The sequence below is a fragment of the Osmerus eperlanus genome, chromosome 21, assembly GCF_963692335.1.
Source record: "Osmerus eperlanus chromosome 21, fOsmEpe2.1, whole genome shotgun sequence".
In the NCBI taxonomy this organism is placed as follows: domain Eukaryota; kingdom Metazoa; phylum Chordata; class Actinopteri; order Osmeriformes; family Osmeridae; genus Osmerus; species Osmerus eperlanus.
Genome location: NC_085038.1, coordinates 4,974,380 through 4,989,409, shown reverse-complemented (window position 1 = coordinate 4,989,409; position 15,030 = coordinate 4,974,380). Strand labels below are relative to the sequence as shown.

The 15,030-nt window shown below is 46.1% G+C and overlaps 1 protein-coding gene across 1 annotated transcript in view; it reads left to right on the top strand.

Annotated features, from left to right (window-relative positions):
• atp11a (ATPase phospholipid transporting 11A) overlaps positions 1–12,950 on the top strand; it is a 38,361-nt gene extending 25,411 nt beyond the window's left edge. Inside the window, exons 19-31 of the mRNA XM_062446559.1 lie at positions 200–381; positions 1,020–1,271; positions 1,584–1,761; positions 1,958–2,060; positions 2,272–2,417; positions 2,591–2,650; positions 2,754–2,881; positions 4,243–4,378; positions 5,950–6,015; positions 6,438–6,541; positions 6,733–6,898; positions 9,210–10,073; positions 11,119–12,950. Of these exons, the coding sequence (XP_062302543.1) occupies positions 200–381; positions 1,020–1,271; positions 1,584–1,761; positions 1,958–2,060; positions 2,272–2,417; positions 2,591–2,650; positions 2,754–2,881; positions 4,243–4,378; positions 5,950–6,015; positions 6,438–6,541; positions 6,733–6,898; positions 9,210–9,470 (1,782 nt within the window). The 3' untranslated portion in view covers positions 9,471–10,073; positions 11,119–12,950. The remainder of the gene's footprint in view (positions 1–199; positions 382–1,019; positions 1,272–1,583; positions 1,762–1,957; positions 2,061–2,271; positions 2,418–2,590; positions 2,651–2,753; positions 2,882–4,242; positions 4,379–5,949; positions 6,016–6,437; positions 6,542–6,732; positions 6,899–9,209; positions 10,074–11,118) is intronic.
• The last annotated feature ends 2,080 nt before the right edge of the window (positions 12,951–15,030 follow it).

The window sequence follows — 15,030 nt, the reverse complement described above, 5'->3', positions numbered from 1 at the left end:
AACCATCTCCTCCCCCTCCCCCTCCTTCACCTTCGACCATCTCCTCCTCCTCCCCCCTCCTTCACCTTCACCATCTCCTCCTCCTCCCCCCCTCCTTCACATTAACCATCTCCTCCTCCTCCTCCTCCCCCCTCCTTCACCTTCACCATCTCCTCCTCCTACCCCCTCCTTCACCATCTCCTCCCCCCCCCCTCCCCAGGAGGGTCTCCGGACGCTGTGTGTGGCGTACAGGAAGCTGAGCCCCGCCCAGTACGAGGAGGCGTGTCACCTGCTGAACGGGGCAAAGCTGGCCCTGCAGGACCGGGACAAGAAGCTGGCTGAGGCCTATGACCTCGTGGAGAAGGATCTCATCCTGTTGGGAGCCACCGCTGTGGAGGACAGGTACCTACGATGCTTCTAGAACCTTCTAGAACTTTTGTTCCGGGCACTTTCAGCAGAACGTAAATATGGAAAATTCGTAAGCTGACAGGAAAGTGGACCTCATACCTGTGTATGGAATGTTCTACTGTGTGCTGTAAGCTATAGAACTGCCTAGCTAGCGCCTCAAGCTCTGGGGACAGGGTTAACATTAGCTGCACCCATCAGTCAATATGACCTCTCTGCAAGACCCCGGTGCTGTCAGCTAATGAGCAGCTAACAACATTAGAGTCTCGTTGGGATCGATCTGTGCTAGATGTTGGGTCAGGCTGATGAAGTGTAGCCCCACTGACGTTACACAGGTTGTCAATACTGAAAGAGTACGTTAGAGCAGGGTTCTGTACGGTGCTGGATTATGGGAGACGGAGTGTGTGTGCGTGTGTGTCGGCTGTGACACTAATTAGCAGGCAAGTGGGGAAGCGAGACTGTAAGGAGCTGGGATTCCAAACTGCAGTGCAGTTTAATTACAGACCCCAGTTCTCTGTGACATTGGCACACACACACACACTTACTCGTCATACACACATACTAACAAACTTCACACTTTCTAACCCCCCCTCGTCTAACAGACTTGCCTTGTGCCACCCTCCCCCTCCCCCCAGACTCCAGGACAAGGCAGCCGACACCATTGAGTCCCTCCACAAGGCGGGCATGAAGGTGTGGGTCCTGACCGGGGACAAGATGGAGACAGCGGCAGCCACGTGCTACGCCAGCAAGCTGTTCCGCCGGAGCACCCTGATCCTGGAGCTGACCACCAAGCGCACGGAGGAGCAGAGCCTGCACGACGTGCTGTTCGACCTGAGCAGGACCGTGCTCAGGCAGCAGGGCGGCATGACCCGGGACAGCCTGTCCGGGTGGGTTGAAACAAGTGCACCACATCCACGTCAGACATGGGAGAAAGCGCTGTTCACAAATACAGTGGGTGCGCTTGATTGTTCTCACCCGCGATTATGAAACGATTCCCTGGTGGATGGCAGCTGTGAGACACATTAAACGTATTTACAAACGTATTCCAATTATACGGATCTCTGTAATCGACACAGATCTGACGCTCACACACACTCTCACGCCCACCCCCCACCTCCCCACCCTCCCCCCCCCCCCCCCCGCCCCATACGTGTGGACATGTACAGCTCATCTATGCCCTCTGGGTGTGTTCCCCCCAGCCTGTCAGGAGACTGCCAGGACTACGGCCTCATCATCGACGGGGCCACCCTGTCTGCCGTCCTCAAGCCCAGCCAGGACGACTCCAGCTCGGGGAACTACAAGGAGATCTTCCTGGAGATCTGCCGTAACTGCAGTGCAGTGCTGTGCTGCCGCATGGCCCCCCTGCAGAAAGCACAGGTAGAACAAGCCTGCAAAAACCTGTGCAAAAAACCTCCTTGGCCTGGATCCCGTTTTTTTTACTCACCGCTGAGACGGTACAGCCGATACAGTTTGAACCGCTGAGACGTATGACCCTGAAAGTGACCACCCCGGCCCCCTCACAGCATGGAGAATTTAACCCTGTTGACTTTGTTTCTGTTTCCCCCCCCCCCAGATAGTGAAGATGATCAAGGCATCCAAGGAGCACCCCATCACGCTCGCCATCGGGGACGGCGCTAACGACGTTAGCATGATTCTGGAGGCTCACGTGGGCATTGGTCAGTCTGCTGTGAAATACCTGCATGGCCCGCCATCACTCAGCTATAAGTATACCGTCAGCTTATGATAGCTATCGGTGTCCTATTATCTACAATTAGCTATGCGTGTAGGTTCAAGCTCACGGCTTTACATTTCTGTAAAATGCACTGAGTCTGAGCCGTCTGACTGGCTATACGCTTACATTGACCTTTCCTTTTTGTATGCCCACAGGCATCATGGGTAAGGAGGGCCGGCAGGCGGCTAGGAACAGTGACTACGCCATACCAAAGTTCAAGCACCTGAAGAAGATGCTGTTGGTGCACGGACACTACTACTACATCCGCATCTCTGAGCTGGTCCAGTACTTCTTCTACAAGGTTGTCTGCTATTTTTGCTCTGGTTTGGGTTTATCTTCACAATCTGTTCTTATCTCGTTATCTTAAAAACAGCAGTTACACCTGATCTATCTTCATCCCTTCCCAAAGACGTCTCATAAAGAACAAAAATAGAAAAACATTTTTTAAACTTAAATATGTTTTCTTTCCCCCAGAATGTCTGCTTCATTTTCCCACAGTTTCTCTACCAGTTCTTCTGTGGTTTCTCCCAACAAGTAAGTCCACTGTGTGTCGATGCTATAGATGCAACAAAAAGAATCTTTACCTGTTTCAACACATTCAGAACTCTTAGTGACCATGTGTTCCGTCTCCCTCCAGCCGCTGTACGACACGGCCTACCTGACTCTGTACAACATCAGCTTCACCTCCCTCCCCATCCTCCTCTACAGCCTCATCGAGCAGCACATCAACATGGACATCCTCAAGAAGGATCCGTCCCTCTACAGGTACGTTCTGTCTGTCTGATGGGGGCAGAGGAGCAGGGATTTAGTGGTAAAATAAGAGGTGGGTAAACGATGAATTGTATTATTTATTTATTTCTTATTACGTTTCATTTAGACGTATTTACATGGAACTGGGAAGGTTGGCTTGTTACCTGCATCGTCGTATTTGAAAGCATGTTAATAGTAGGCTAGCGTTTGTCCCTGTTTTAATGCGATGTTTTGCGAACCAAACCGACGTTTAGAAACGCAAATTTATATTACTCTGTACTTGAGGCCTTTTGCGGGCATCTGTGGGAGTGGGAGCACTCGATGGTCTCTTCAAAAATGATAGCAGGTCAAGGACCCTTTGCATTAGGGGAGGGGGTACACATTATATCATGTGAAAAAAAAACACAAAAACAGCCTGTTACAGAGTATCCCCTCTGTAACATTTGCTACAAAAAAGAAAAGACATATCATATCATCTCAGGTTGTTCATTGTGACCAAACACAGAAAATAGCACACATGATGGCAGGTGTCACGGATCGCACGTGCCTGAGCGCCAATCTGCGTCACCGGAATATTAAGCGTCACCTGTTTTGTGTTAAACTCGTTAGGATGGCTATATAAGCTGAGCTGTCTCTGACTTGGTTGTGGAGTCTTATTCTTTGTTTTGTTTCCGATGGCTGTGTGGCGTCTGACCTTTGTGCTGTAAACATGTTTATGTCCAAGTAAAGTACTTGTGCTCTTTCATCCTAAGACGCCGACTCCTTGCCTGCTTTATCAAAGCAGGCCAGACCCTTTTTATGTTAAGGGAAGGGGTACACATTATATCAGACGAAAAAACGTCCTGATATAATGTGTATCCCCTCTGTAACTGTTGCAAGAGAAGAGCAGACATCTCCATATTATCTCAGGTTGTTCATTGTGATTGAGAACAGAAAATAACACACATGGAGGGAAGGGAGAAGAGGAGGGAGAGAGGGAGGAAGATAATAGTGTCATTGTGTGGAAAGGATACAAGTTCTGCCAACGGTCAGATCAACTTTCTACGGAATGTTCATTTTGGGGATGAGGTTGCCGATTTCAATAATTGGAAAATCCAATCTGTCCTCAGCAAATGCTACCTTCTCTGTGTCCTGGAATAAACTTTGTTGCTTTCCAAAACTCAAGACCTGAGGAGTGACGAGTCACAAGATGCTTGCATAATAAATAAACACAACAGAAATAGGCATCTCACACACTCTTGTTTGTCTACATTTTTGATAATTATAGTGTAATGTTGCTACTTGGCGAACACACGTTTATGAGGTATTCCAGGGTAATGTGGAACTTTCCTGTTAACATTAGCCTTGTGTGACCTTTTGTTTCCTCCTGTTTGCAGAGACATAGCTAAGAACTCGCTGCTACGTTGGCCTATCTTCATCTACTGGACCTTCCTGGGCTTGTTTGACGCTGTTGTCTTCTTCTTTGGGGCTTACTTCCTGTTTGACAACACCACCTTCACCAGCAATGGACAGGTAAGGGTGCTGTTGCCACAGAGACCTCGTAATCAGGTCATGTTTTGAAACCTCCTGAGAGTGTAACTCATTGTGGTTGTCTTGGCCCATGAAGAAACACAACATATTTTTTCAATATTCTGTCCAAGTTATTTCCATGTTAATTAAATGACATTTTTCATGGGATTGAGTTAATACACGTGACTAACCCATGACTTCAATGTCGTTGTTCTGTACATAAAAAAAATTCACTTGTAGTCTGCAATGATATGGGAACTGAATGTTGAGTTCATGTTGTTGCCTGATGGTGATACTAGGTTTGTGATAATTTTTGTAATGCCATTAATGCCATTAAGGATCTTCCTGCCTGCTGATTCACTTCCTGTGTTCCTTTGCGTATAAACCACAACTGGGTCCTATCATTCACACGACAACACAATAGCATGTTGGGTTTCCAGCCATCTCTGTCTGTGCTCTATCATTTGTTACTCTCACACAAACCTTTTGGATTGCTTTGATTTCCTGTTTTCCAATTGATTTCAATATGTGTTGATTCCAGACTCCAGTTTTTTTTTCTTTGATTTTCTTCTTCGTCCTACTCTTCTTCTTCCTCTCCTCTTACCTTTGTGTTGCTTTTTCTTTTTGCTTCTCTTCCTTTCCTCAGCTAATGACAACCAACACACAGATGGTAAGCCTGTCCCTATCTGTCTGTCATCCCAGTTTAGTTTTAGTTGGACTGTTTTATACCCTCGTCCTTCTCTCCACTCTTCGCCACATTGCATAACCGAGACGCCCATGATCGCATCATCCTATAGGGGTCCTCCATTCATCTTATGTCCCACCTCCACTGCGTGCTCTAAGCCAATCAGCTGTATGTGTATGTATAGTAAACCCCCCTCTCCTAATGCCACTCATTCATTATGTCCTTGTCTCATTGTGCGGTAGACATAGACGTGTGTGTGTGTGTGTGTCTGTGTGTGTAGGTATTACTGTAGTCTTATGAAGGACTATGGTATGGGTATGTCCACCTGATGTACAGTACCTCTTTTGTAATTCAACGAATCTCCACACACTCAACAAACACATATGATTTGTGGGATATCCTTATAAAATGACTCTTCTGAAGATACACTATTGCTTGTTCTGGGCCACAGTCAGGGCCTTTCACAGTGTGACTTGTTTGCCAGTTATTATTTGAGAACATAATGGACTGCAGTCTGAATCGGTATGCCGAGAGGAACATTTGAGAGCATTTCGATTCAGTCTGGGCACACTCACCAAGCTGCTTTCCATGCTGCCACTTAAGTGATCATGATCCTTCCTCATTACTCCACCTCTGCTCTTCTCCGTAACCGCAGCAAAAGCCCTGTGTCATTCAGGCTGCCGCCATCGTAACTCCCTGTCAGAGCGTGAACTCATTTGTGAGACGACGCACGTGACATGATTCAACCTCACCAGCTGTCATGCTAGCTTCCTTTCGCCATATCATATTAGTCTCAGCGGTAGGACTTGATGTCCTTGACGGGGGTCTGTTGGGTCCTAGAGTCTTGTGGTCTAACTTCTGTGTCTGTAATTCCCTCTTTGTTTCGCAGATGTTTGGCAACTGGACGTTTGGGACGCTGGTGTTCACTGTGCTGGTGTTCACTGTCACTCTGAAGGTACAGCCAGCCACCTCTCTGGCCTCAAGTATCCCTCCTCCTACTATTTTATAACCTGTTTCACTCTGTAGAGAGCAAATGTATCCTTGCCATTCACAGTCTTTAGGTCCAAGCAGTATCTGTTACTCTGTCTTGTTAGACGTTGCTCCTTCCATCTTACCTCAATTTAGTTGATCTTTCTTGGTTGGATTGTAGGAAGCACAGGAGAGTAGACATCCAGTAGCCTACTGTACACATGAGTGGTTCAAGTTATCCAAGAGTTTTGCTGGATATTTATCGAACGCCAGTCAACAGGTCCCATTTTCCACGACTGCATCTCTCCCCGCATCTGGCTGTCTCTGTCTGTCCATCTCTCTTTCCTTTGTCCCTTCGTCTTGGCTTTCATGGTCTCACTCCATCTCTCCCTCCTTCCTACTCCTCAGCTGGCCCTAGACACGCACTACTGGACGTGGATCAACCACTTTGTCATCTGGGGCTCCCTCCTCTTCTACGTCATCTTCTCCCTGCTGTGGGGGGGCATCATCTGGTAGGTACCCCCCCCCCCCCCCCCCCCCGCCTCGAAGACGGCTTTACACTGACGCGCAGCTTAGGGCAGGGTTGTGACGGACCCTTTCACAGCATGTAGCGGTTGAGGAAGCGCAAATCTGGCTTCTCAAAGGACCTTGAGCCATCCCGTTTGATCATCTCCCCTCCTCGTCCGACCCCCTCTCCTTCCAGGCCCTTCCTGAACTACCAGAGGATGTACTACGTGTTCATGCAGATGCTGTCCAGCGGGCCGGCCTGGCTCAGCATCATCCTGCTCATCACCGTCAGCCTGCTGCCGGACGTGGTCAAGAAGGTGCTCTGTAGAGCCCTGTGGCCCACCACCACCGAACGCATCCAGGTGAAAACACATGCACCCGCCTACCTCTGACGTTGTACTCACATTTCGGTTATGGGGTTTATATCACATGGTTAAATGTTTATACTATACAATGTGTTAGCGGGATGAACGTGTCATAGAGCACGTTGTGATTTAATCCCTATTCACTACTCGCTGGACGGCAGATGTGTGCTGTCTATGGATATGTGCCTGCTCTACAGGACGTAAGTGAGTGGTCGCATCCGTGTGCTGTGTTGCACTTCTTCTGAAGTGCACCGGTTCTGAAGAACTGGGTTGTTCATCGACTGTGTGAGCCTCACAGCCCAGCTACCATGCTGGTTGTTGGTTGCTTGCAGTTGTTTGTGGTGATTTCGGTCTCACCTCTGTTTGAGACTTGACCCGGAAGTACCTTCCTCTGTAGTCCTCCTCTCCTGCCTCTCCTGGAAGCCCTGTCCCCGACACGGCATCAGAGGAGAGCAACCCACTGACAACTGTTCCTTTTTCTCTTCGTTTAACTATCGTTTTTTAAGAACCGCTCTCCAGTAACCCCTCTCTTCTCTCCTCGCTCGCTCCCTCCCTCTCTTGTCTTCCCTCCCCGTGGCGTTTGCCCTCTGCCCCGGCTCTGTCTGGGTGTCGCTGGGTGGCAGACAAAGCAGCCGTGCCTTACCTCGGAGCAGTCTACCATCTTTATGCTGTCCCAGACCTCCAGCCGAATCAGTTTCTAATCCCCGTCTGACTGACCAGGAGGTGACCCCTTATGACCCTCTCTGCATGCCATCCTTCTCATCCTCCTCTCTCTCTCTCTCTCTCTCTCTCTCTCTCTCTCTCTCTATCTCTCTCTCTCTCTCTCTCTCCCTCTTTTTCTCTTCCTCCCCTTCTTTCACCCTTCTCTCTTTCCCTCTTTCTCTCTGCATGCTTGTGATGGCCACTCCTACCTGTCATTCAGTGTCGCATGCCCACTTTCAGTATACTGCCTGCAGCTGTAGCCTTGCATGTCAGTGTCTGAGAGTGTCTTTGCACATGACCTTCACAAGACGGGTTTCAGACGACAACGATGTTGGATGAGTTGCTGTTTTTCTGAAGATGCGTCACAGTTTTCACATCCCTACCGTTATTGTTTAAGAAGTGACTTTCTTTTTTTTTTCAGCAAGGAACACCGGTCCTCAAGAACAGAGGCTCTTGTATGTGTGTGTGTATGTGTGTGTGTGTGTATGTGTGTGTATGTGTGTGTGTGTGTGTGGTTTTAGGCACATCTACACTGTGTGGATTTGTGTCTAGTGTGTCATAGGCAAGGTGAAGAAATGTTCAGTCAGTGTGTGTGCATGTAGACGCACTGAGCGAGCTTGTGTGTCTTCTGTCCACAGTGTAGGATGACAGATAGACAGTTTGACAAGGCTCTGATGTTCAGCCATGACTCCCTGCTAGACGGGGGCGTGTCCACCTACCAGGCCTAGCATCACCACGGTAACCGATTGGTAAAGAAGACAGTCGTACTCGGAGATGGACATCGAGAGGGTGTGGCCATGACTGCTACATGTACATCTGCCAATTGGGTGGTTAGAAAAAACAAGGGGGTTGTGGGCAATGTTGTTTTATGGCTGTCACACCGTGACAGCTTTGCCTACTACATCCCATGATTATCTTTCATTGCATGATGATGATATTGCTCTTGAAACCCCACCCAATGGGTGAACGTATTGTGGCAGCAATGTTGGTTTTCAACCTACAGTATAACAACATGGTCAGACTCTCTCTGTGTGTGACTCCTGTGATTGGAGTGGGCTTAAGAAAAAAGGAAGTAGAGTGGGATTTTGCCTTGTGGTCATCAGGTGTGTGTGGTTTGTGTCTTGTTTTTGGTTTGGGTATTTCTACTGCTGGATCTGATGGACTAACACCAGATGTGTGTGTTTGTGTGTTAGTCTGTGCGTGTGTTTGTCTTGGTGTTTGGGTGTGGTGTGAATGTGTCGTTCGGCCCAAGTTCACATGCTGTTCAGTCCCAGACTCATCGCATCACAGTGAAACACTCCCTCCCTCTAGTGGTTCACAACCGTACTGAAGTTGTCTGTGACAACATACTGGGGCTGAACAGCTTCCTACTAACCCGTCCACCTCTCATAACATGCATGTTTATGAATATGCCTTTGAGTTTGCACATGTTTTTGTGTTTTTCTTGTTTGGTTTTATCTGCGCATTCTAACGGCTTCTGGTGTGTTCTGAATGTATTGTTGCTGGGGTTACGGCTGTGGTGTGGACAAGTGTCTCTCCCTTCCCTTGCACAAGTAATAATACTTGTCCTCTTGTTCTGCTCTCTGATTTCTTCCACCCCTTGCAGAATGCAGACAAGCTGTACAAGGGCCAGCTCTCAGAGTTCACCCCCATGGCTTCTCTCCACGCCCCCAGGAACAAGAGGGCCGAGCCCCACAATCTCAACCCAAGGAGGTCTGAACCCTTCACCAAAAAGCTCATGTTCACCCAGTGGCGGAGGAAGCCCAACTACTGCACTTTCACCCCTCTCATCCGATTCGCTGGTAGCTCTCGTCTCTCCAGAGCGGGCTACGCCTACAATGGGGCGGGTCCTGAGACTTCTGTGTAGACCAGACTAGTCTAGTCTCATAGACTGGAGTTTCTCTCTGTTTTAGAATACATGTCTGGGACCAGAGCCTAGAATCCTGTAGGTTACTCAGCCTGCAGTTTGCAAGGCGCCAATATCGCCCCCTGGAGGTCGGTGGCCCGAACCCCACCTGTTACACAGGTCCTATTAAGACTACAGGTGCACACATGGATGCTGTTCTAAGGCCCTGCACTGCAGGGAAACCTGATGAAACCTGACGGTTCTCAAGAGCACCTAACCGATATATACTTACAGAAGTACGACACTCTTTCACAGCACACACATCCACACACGTCCCCCCTGTGCCTCAGCGTTGTAGCTGAGGGGACTCAGAGGAGCCTGTGGGGGACAGCTGTTGGGCGCTGGGTTGTCAACTCTCCTCGTGATGTCACAAACAAACCCCTTAGGCTGTCGATGGTGTCGCATGTGCTCTGACTGACCAAATTGTCCTGTGTCTTCTCTTTTTTTCTTCTTTACTTTGTTCTCTTCCTGTCTGCCTCTTCTAGAACAAACTGGTGTTGCCTCTGTGCAAATCTGTTTTGGAGGAACACACCATAGGATAGATTTATCTTATCCTATTGCATTGTAAGTGGCCAGGATACAGTGGTAGCTCACCTTAGCTAGACAAGAAGCATTACAATGTGTGTGTCTGTGTGAATGTGTGTGTGTGCGTGTGTGTGCTTACTGTATATATAGTTTAGTGTGACTATTGTGTCTGTTTAATGTGGTGAAGTAGAGTTATTCTCCCAACTCTCCCATGTGACTCTCCCCTAACTATGTCACTTCCTCGTAGAAGACCCATATTGGGCTTTTCTTAGGCCCAGGAGCCCTTGGCACTAGTATACTGCACCTACAGTAGGATCCCTCTTCTGCCTTAAGATGACAGTATGCTCTCAGTAAACTGAAACCAAAGGGTTCTAAGCAGAAAGACAGTGCGGGCTCAATTCCATTTCAGTCCTCTTTGTTCCTTTCCCTTTCCTCCTACCCCCCTTCCTTGTTCACATTATGGAAAGTGCTCGACAGGGAAAGGCAATAGGGCTTTTAATTACGCACCTTTTTGTCCCTTAGTCTATTAGGCATGTTACATTTGGCGGGGTAGGGGCAGAAATGGACTTTGCCTATGAAGACAAGGACAGATGACGAGGCGTGGTGTATGTTTGGAACCTAGCCATTTAGCCTTAATGCTCACCGGCAGTGAGAAGAAGAGTTTGTATTAAATCTGGAAGGGAACGTGTCCTTTACCCCCCAAGTAAAGGTGCTAGAAGCCTTAATGGAGAGATGGAGTACAGCTACAGCATGAATGTCACATATATGTAAGATACAGTTTATATAGTATAAAATAATGAGACTTTAGACTACGCTTTTTGTAATATGGCATCTAACTAATTGGGCTTAGACCCCTACAAGTGTCACAAGAGGCATATAGTAGCCTAACATTCTTTGTAGAGTCTTTGTAGGTCATAGATACATATCATATTATAATCTGGGGCCTTATCGTAGGTGTTGTCTAAGTCTCCGTCCTCATGTCCTATGTGCTGTTCTCAGCTTCTCCTCGGTTATTCATGCTTTCCTTTTTTGCTTTTCTTCTCTGATCCTCTCCTCACCCTTCGCATCTCTTCTCTCCTTGAAGCGACACTCGAACGGATACATCCTTTCACTCCTCCTCCTCTCCTCTTCTCTCATCCATTCCTCCCATCAGCCAATCATCCTCTAATCCATGCACTGCTTCACCTTGTTTGGCATCCCTCAGTCCATTCATGCATCCATCCATCCCAAAGAGACACAACCACCTTTAAAGAAAGAAAGAACAGGGTGGGAGATATGTATGGTACTTGCCCAAAACCAAGGATTTTATAAACACAATTTGAACAGCTTGGAAGGAGATGCCTTGTGGTACTATCTGAAATGTAACTCAGTATGTGCTGTAAATCTGTTAAATGTGGTCGTCTGTATCTGTTAAAGCCACTTCGGGTCACACTGACCTTTTCTGGATGTGCTGTGTTGAGCATGTGGTTGTGCATAGGAAATGTCAAGACATGAACGAACGTTGTCCTTCTGGAAAGAAAAGGCATGACTGTTCATACAGGACAGACCAACGTCAGAGCCATAACACTGGAATGTTTGAGCTACTGTTGCGACAAGGTTAACACTGAATGAATTCCTAATGAATGATGTATCCGTGAGTTATTTTGGAGTGACAAAGCGAATGCCACTAGGGTCATGGGTTTGGATTCAATGGACTGGGGTCGTCTGTGTGGGCAGTCTCACTGTGACTGTTTCTTTTTAATGGGGGTGGGGTGTTTTGTGTATATTCATGTTGAGTCACGTAGACTGTTGGCATGCACTTCCTGTGAGTCACAGAAAGTATCCCTGGTCCCACAAAGCTTGTGTTTTTGGCGACTCAAGCAGTCTGCATTCTGAGAGTGCATATCAGCAGCATCTCTAACTGATGGTTCTGAAACCTACTGGAAAAACATGACGTCTTTTACTCATTCCCTGTGGCATTTCATCTACCATGTCTGACCTTGCAATGTACTTGCTTAAAAAAAACTTGCACTGTTTCTTTACCATGGAAACTGATTATCCATATTGATCAAGTTATGTTACATTGAAATTCATTGGGTAAAATGTCTAAAATCTCATATTGTCTTGTTTCTAACTAGTTTCTAAGTTCTTAATTCTTTTAAGATCTATTTTTATCTTTTGTAATAAGAGATAAATATTGATCTTCTGACTATAAACTATTGTGAAAGAGTATAGATTATGTAAATTTTACTGTTCTAGTTATGTTTGTTGTTACAAAAAAAAATCCCTCAGGATAACAAATGTATAAAAAGGCCTGTTTTTTTTATTACAAAATACATCCTAAACCGGATCACATGACGTCTTGTTGCGGCCATGATAGCAGCCACATATGCTATTGAACAAATGTCTAGCGAAATCATTGCTGTTGACTTCATTTTGAATGAATCTGACACTGAATAATAGAAAATCAGGGCATAGAAGTTTCAGTGTTGTGATTTAATGCCCATTAGAACCTATCCTTTGATCAGAATCATCTAAAGTAGATATTTTATATTTTATTTGAGAGAAATCATGTTTTGCTACTTTTCTATTCAGATGAGATGGTCACTAAACTTTTTATTTGTTTGAGTTGAGTTTTGTAACAACCAAAATACAAAAAAAGATACAATGAGAGAGAACCATCTAAATCAAGACGGTATAGCTTTACGATTCTGCTTCCAACACTATACTTAAAACTACGCTTAAGAACTACGCTTAAGTCCTGACTAAAAGAGTTTCTGTATGTTTCTGCCTGTCTGTAGAAGTCCAGTTGTTCTAGGCTTTCTGTACAGCATTGACTACAAAGGCTGATAAAAGGTATGACTATATATTCTCTATATTGTCCTACAATGCTGTTTGTTTGCAGACTTAGTGGCAAGCTTTACTGATTAACAGAATGTGTATTTCTCTTTTTGAATGCGATGACACAGTGTTATGATATGACTCATAACCGTGACTATATGTGTAAATCCATGTATTTATCTGTTCATTCTACAATATACATAAATATATAGCAATGTTAAATTAATGTACAGTTTTGGGGTCTTTTTTGTATACAGTTTTTAACAGATTCATATCTGTAGACACATGGATTTTTTGCCAGCCTTTCCGTAGCTTTTAATGCAAAGAACTGTACATTTGCTTGTAATAAAAACCAAAAATTCAAAATCTATTTTTTTTCCTAGATCATTAGATAATTATTATGTGCCAGACTCAGTAGACAATACTGGTAGTGTCATGTACATATAACAGGTGGTTTCCAAAGTTTAAGGAATAAAATTCACTCTCCAACCACAGAGTGGTGCTAGAGTATGGCTTATTGATGTTCAGTGCAGTCACCAACAGGATGATACTGAGCTAGTCTAAGTTTGATGGGGACAGGATAAGAGGAAAGCCACTCAATTACTTAATGTCAACATCCTTCTCAGTTTTCTTATGCTTTTATATCCTGGATCATGTATGGAGATTAGGCCATCTGTCAGAGGAAAGATAGGTGGACCAGTGCAGTTTCCTGTAAAATCTACTGTTTCAAGAAACAGAGTATATTTCTACAGTAATACATCCATTTTGAGAAGGGGACAAGAGACAGGTGAAATTATGAATATTCTATATTTATATTTAATTTACTGTACATAGTTTTACAATGCCAGCTTAATGGCCAGCCGTAATTCTTCAAACATGTCCCTTGTGTTTCCCTTCGTGTTAGTGCAACACGGGTAAGCTCACTGGCAAAGTGTTTTTATTTGGGTTAAAGTAAATGTGGACATGAGCAGGGGGATTTTCATCATCTGTGCGCCGTGCGTGCCAGGAGTAGGGGTTTAACGCTCACTTAAAGACGCTCCGCTCCCTCAGGACGTCTGCTTGGCAGCGGAAAACAGGATTTGGTCAGAACTCAGAAAGCCAAACATGAGAGGAGAGAGAAACGTAGAAGAAGAGAACAGTGCAGAGGAGAAGAGGAGAATGAATAGAATAGGAAACGAGGAGAGGTACACTGAAAGAGAAAGCCATAGAGACGGAGGTGTCAAGCGACAGAGGGAGGAAGCGAGTGACTAGGTCTGGGGCACACCAGCCAAGAGGAGAGACTCTGACAACTTCACTTGTCACGCATCCATCAGACACATCCTCTTCATGTCAGAACAACAGGCTTTTCAACCAACTACTAGTTTACTTCAAAATACTGTTCTTGTGGAACAGTGAGGTTTTTGGTAGGCATAAACACTGGTTTGGACAAGACTTAAGTATTACCTGAGGGTGTGTGTATTTCATGCCCGTTTCTGTTTAAACACGTCCAAGCCAGAAAGACCGAGCAAATCTTTTTTTCAATTTCAAATTTCACATTTTCACGTGCAAAATGTTTCATGATTTGAACTATGTAAATTTGCTCCGGAGTCCAGACCTCCATTATCCCTGTATCCACACACACACTGGTGTCTCTTTTGGGGCAACAGCAGTGTTATCCTGCTGGTAATCCGTATAATCAGTCATTGGAGAGGCCATGGAGAGACTCTTAGTCTGAGAGGTGGAGCTGTGTCCCTGATTAGACACCCTGGAGCAGACCATAGAGCGGCAGAGAGGAGGAGAGGGGAGAGGCGAGAAGTGGAAGGAGAGGAGGGGATAGTCGATCAAGAGGAGAGGGGGAAGAAGAGAGTCAAGGGAGGAGAGAGGAAAGAGGGTAAAGTAAAGAAGGTAGAGGATGGAGAGATGAAGGGATGAGAAATAGAAGTGGAGTGAGCAACAGGGTGGGGAAGGAGTGACGGAGTGAAGTTCTGATGAGGAGTGAGGGAGTGAGTGTGTAAGAGGCTCCAAAACCAAAGCGGAGAGGCACAGCTTGAGAGCATCTCCACAGGTAGCTAGAGAGGGAGCGCTTGGAGCTACATCAAATCTAACCATGGGTCATGAAAAGATAGGCTAAAAATAATTATGGAGCCCAGAACAAATCTCTAGCAAGTGCCTCATGACTTGTCAAGTCTACAGTGCA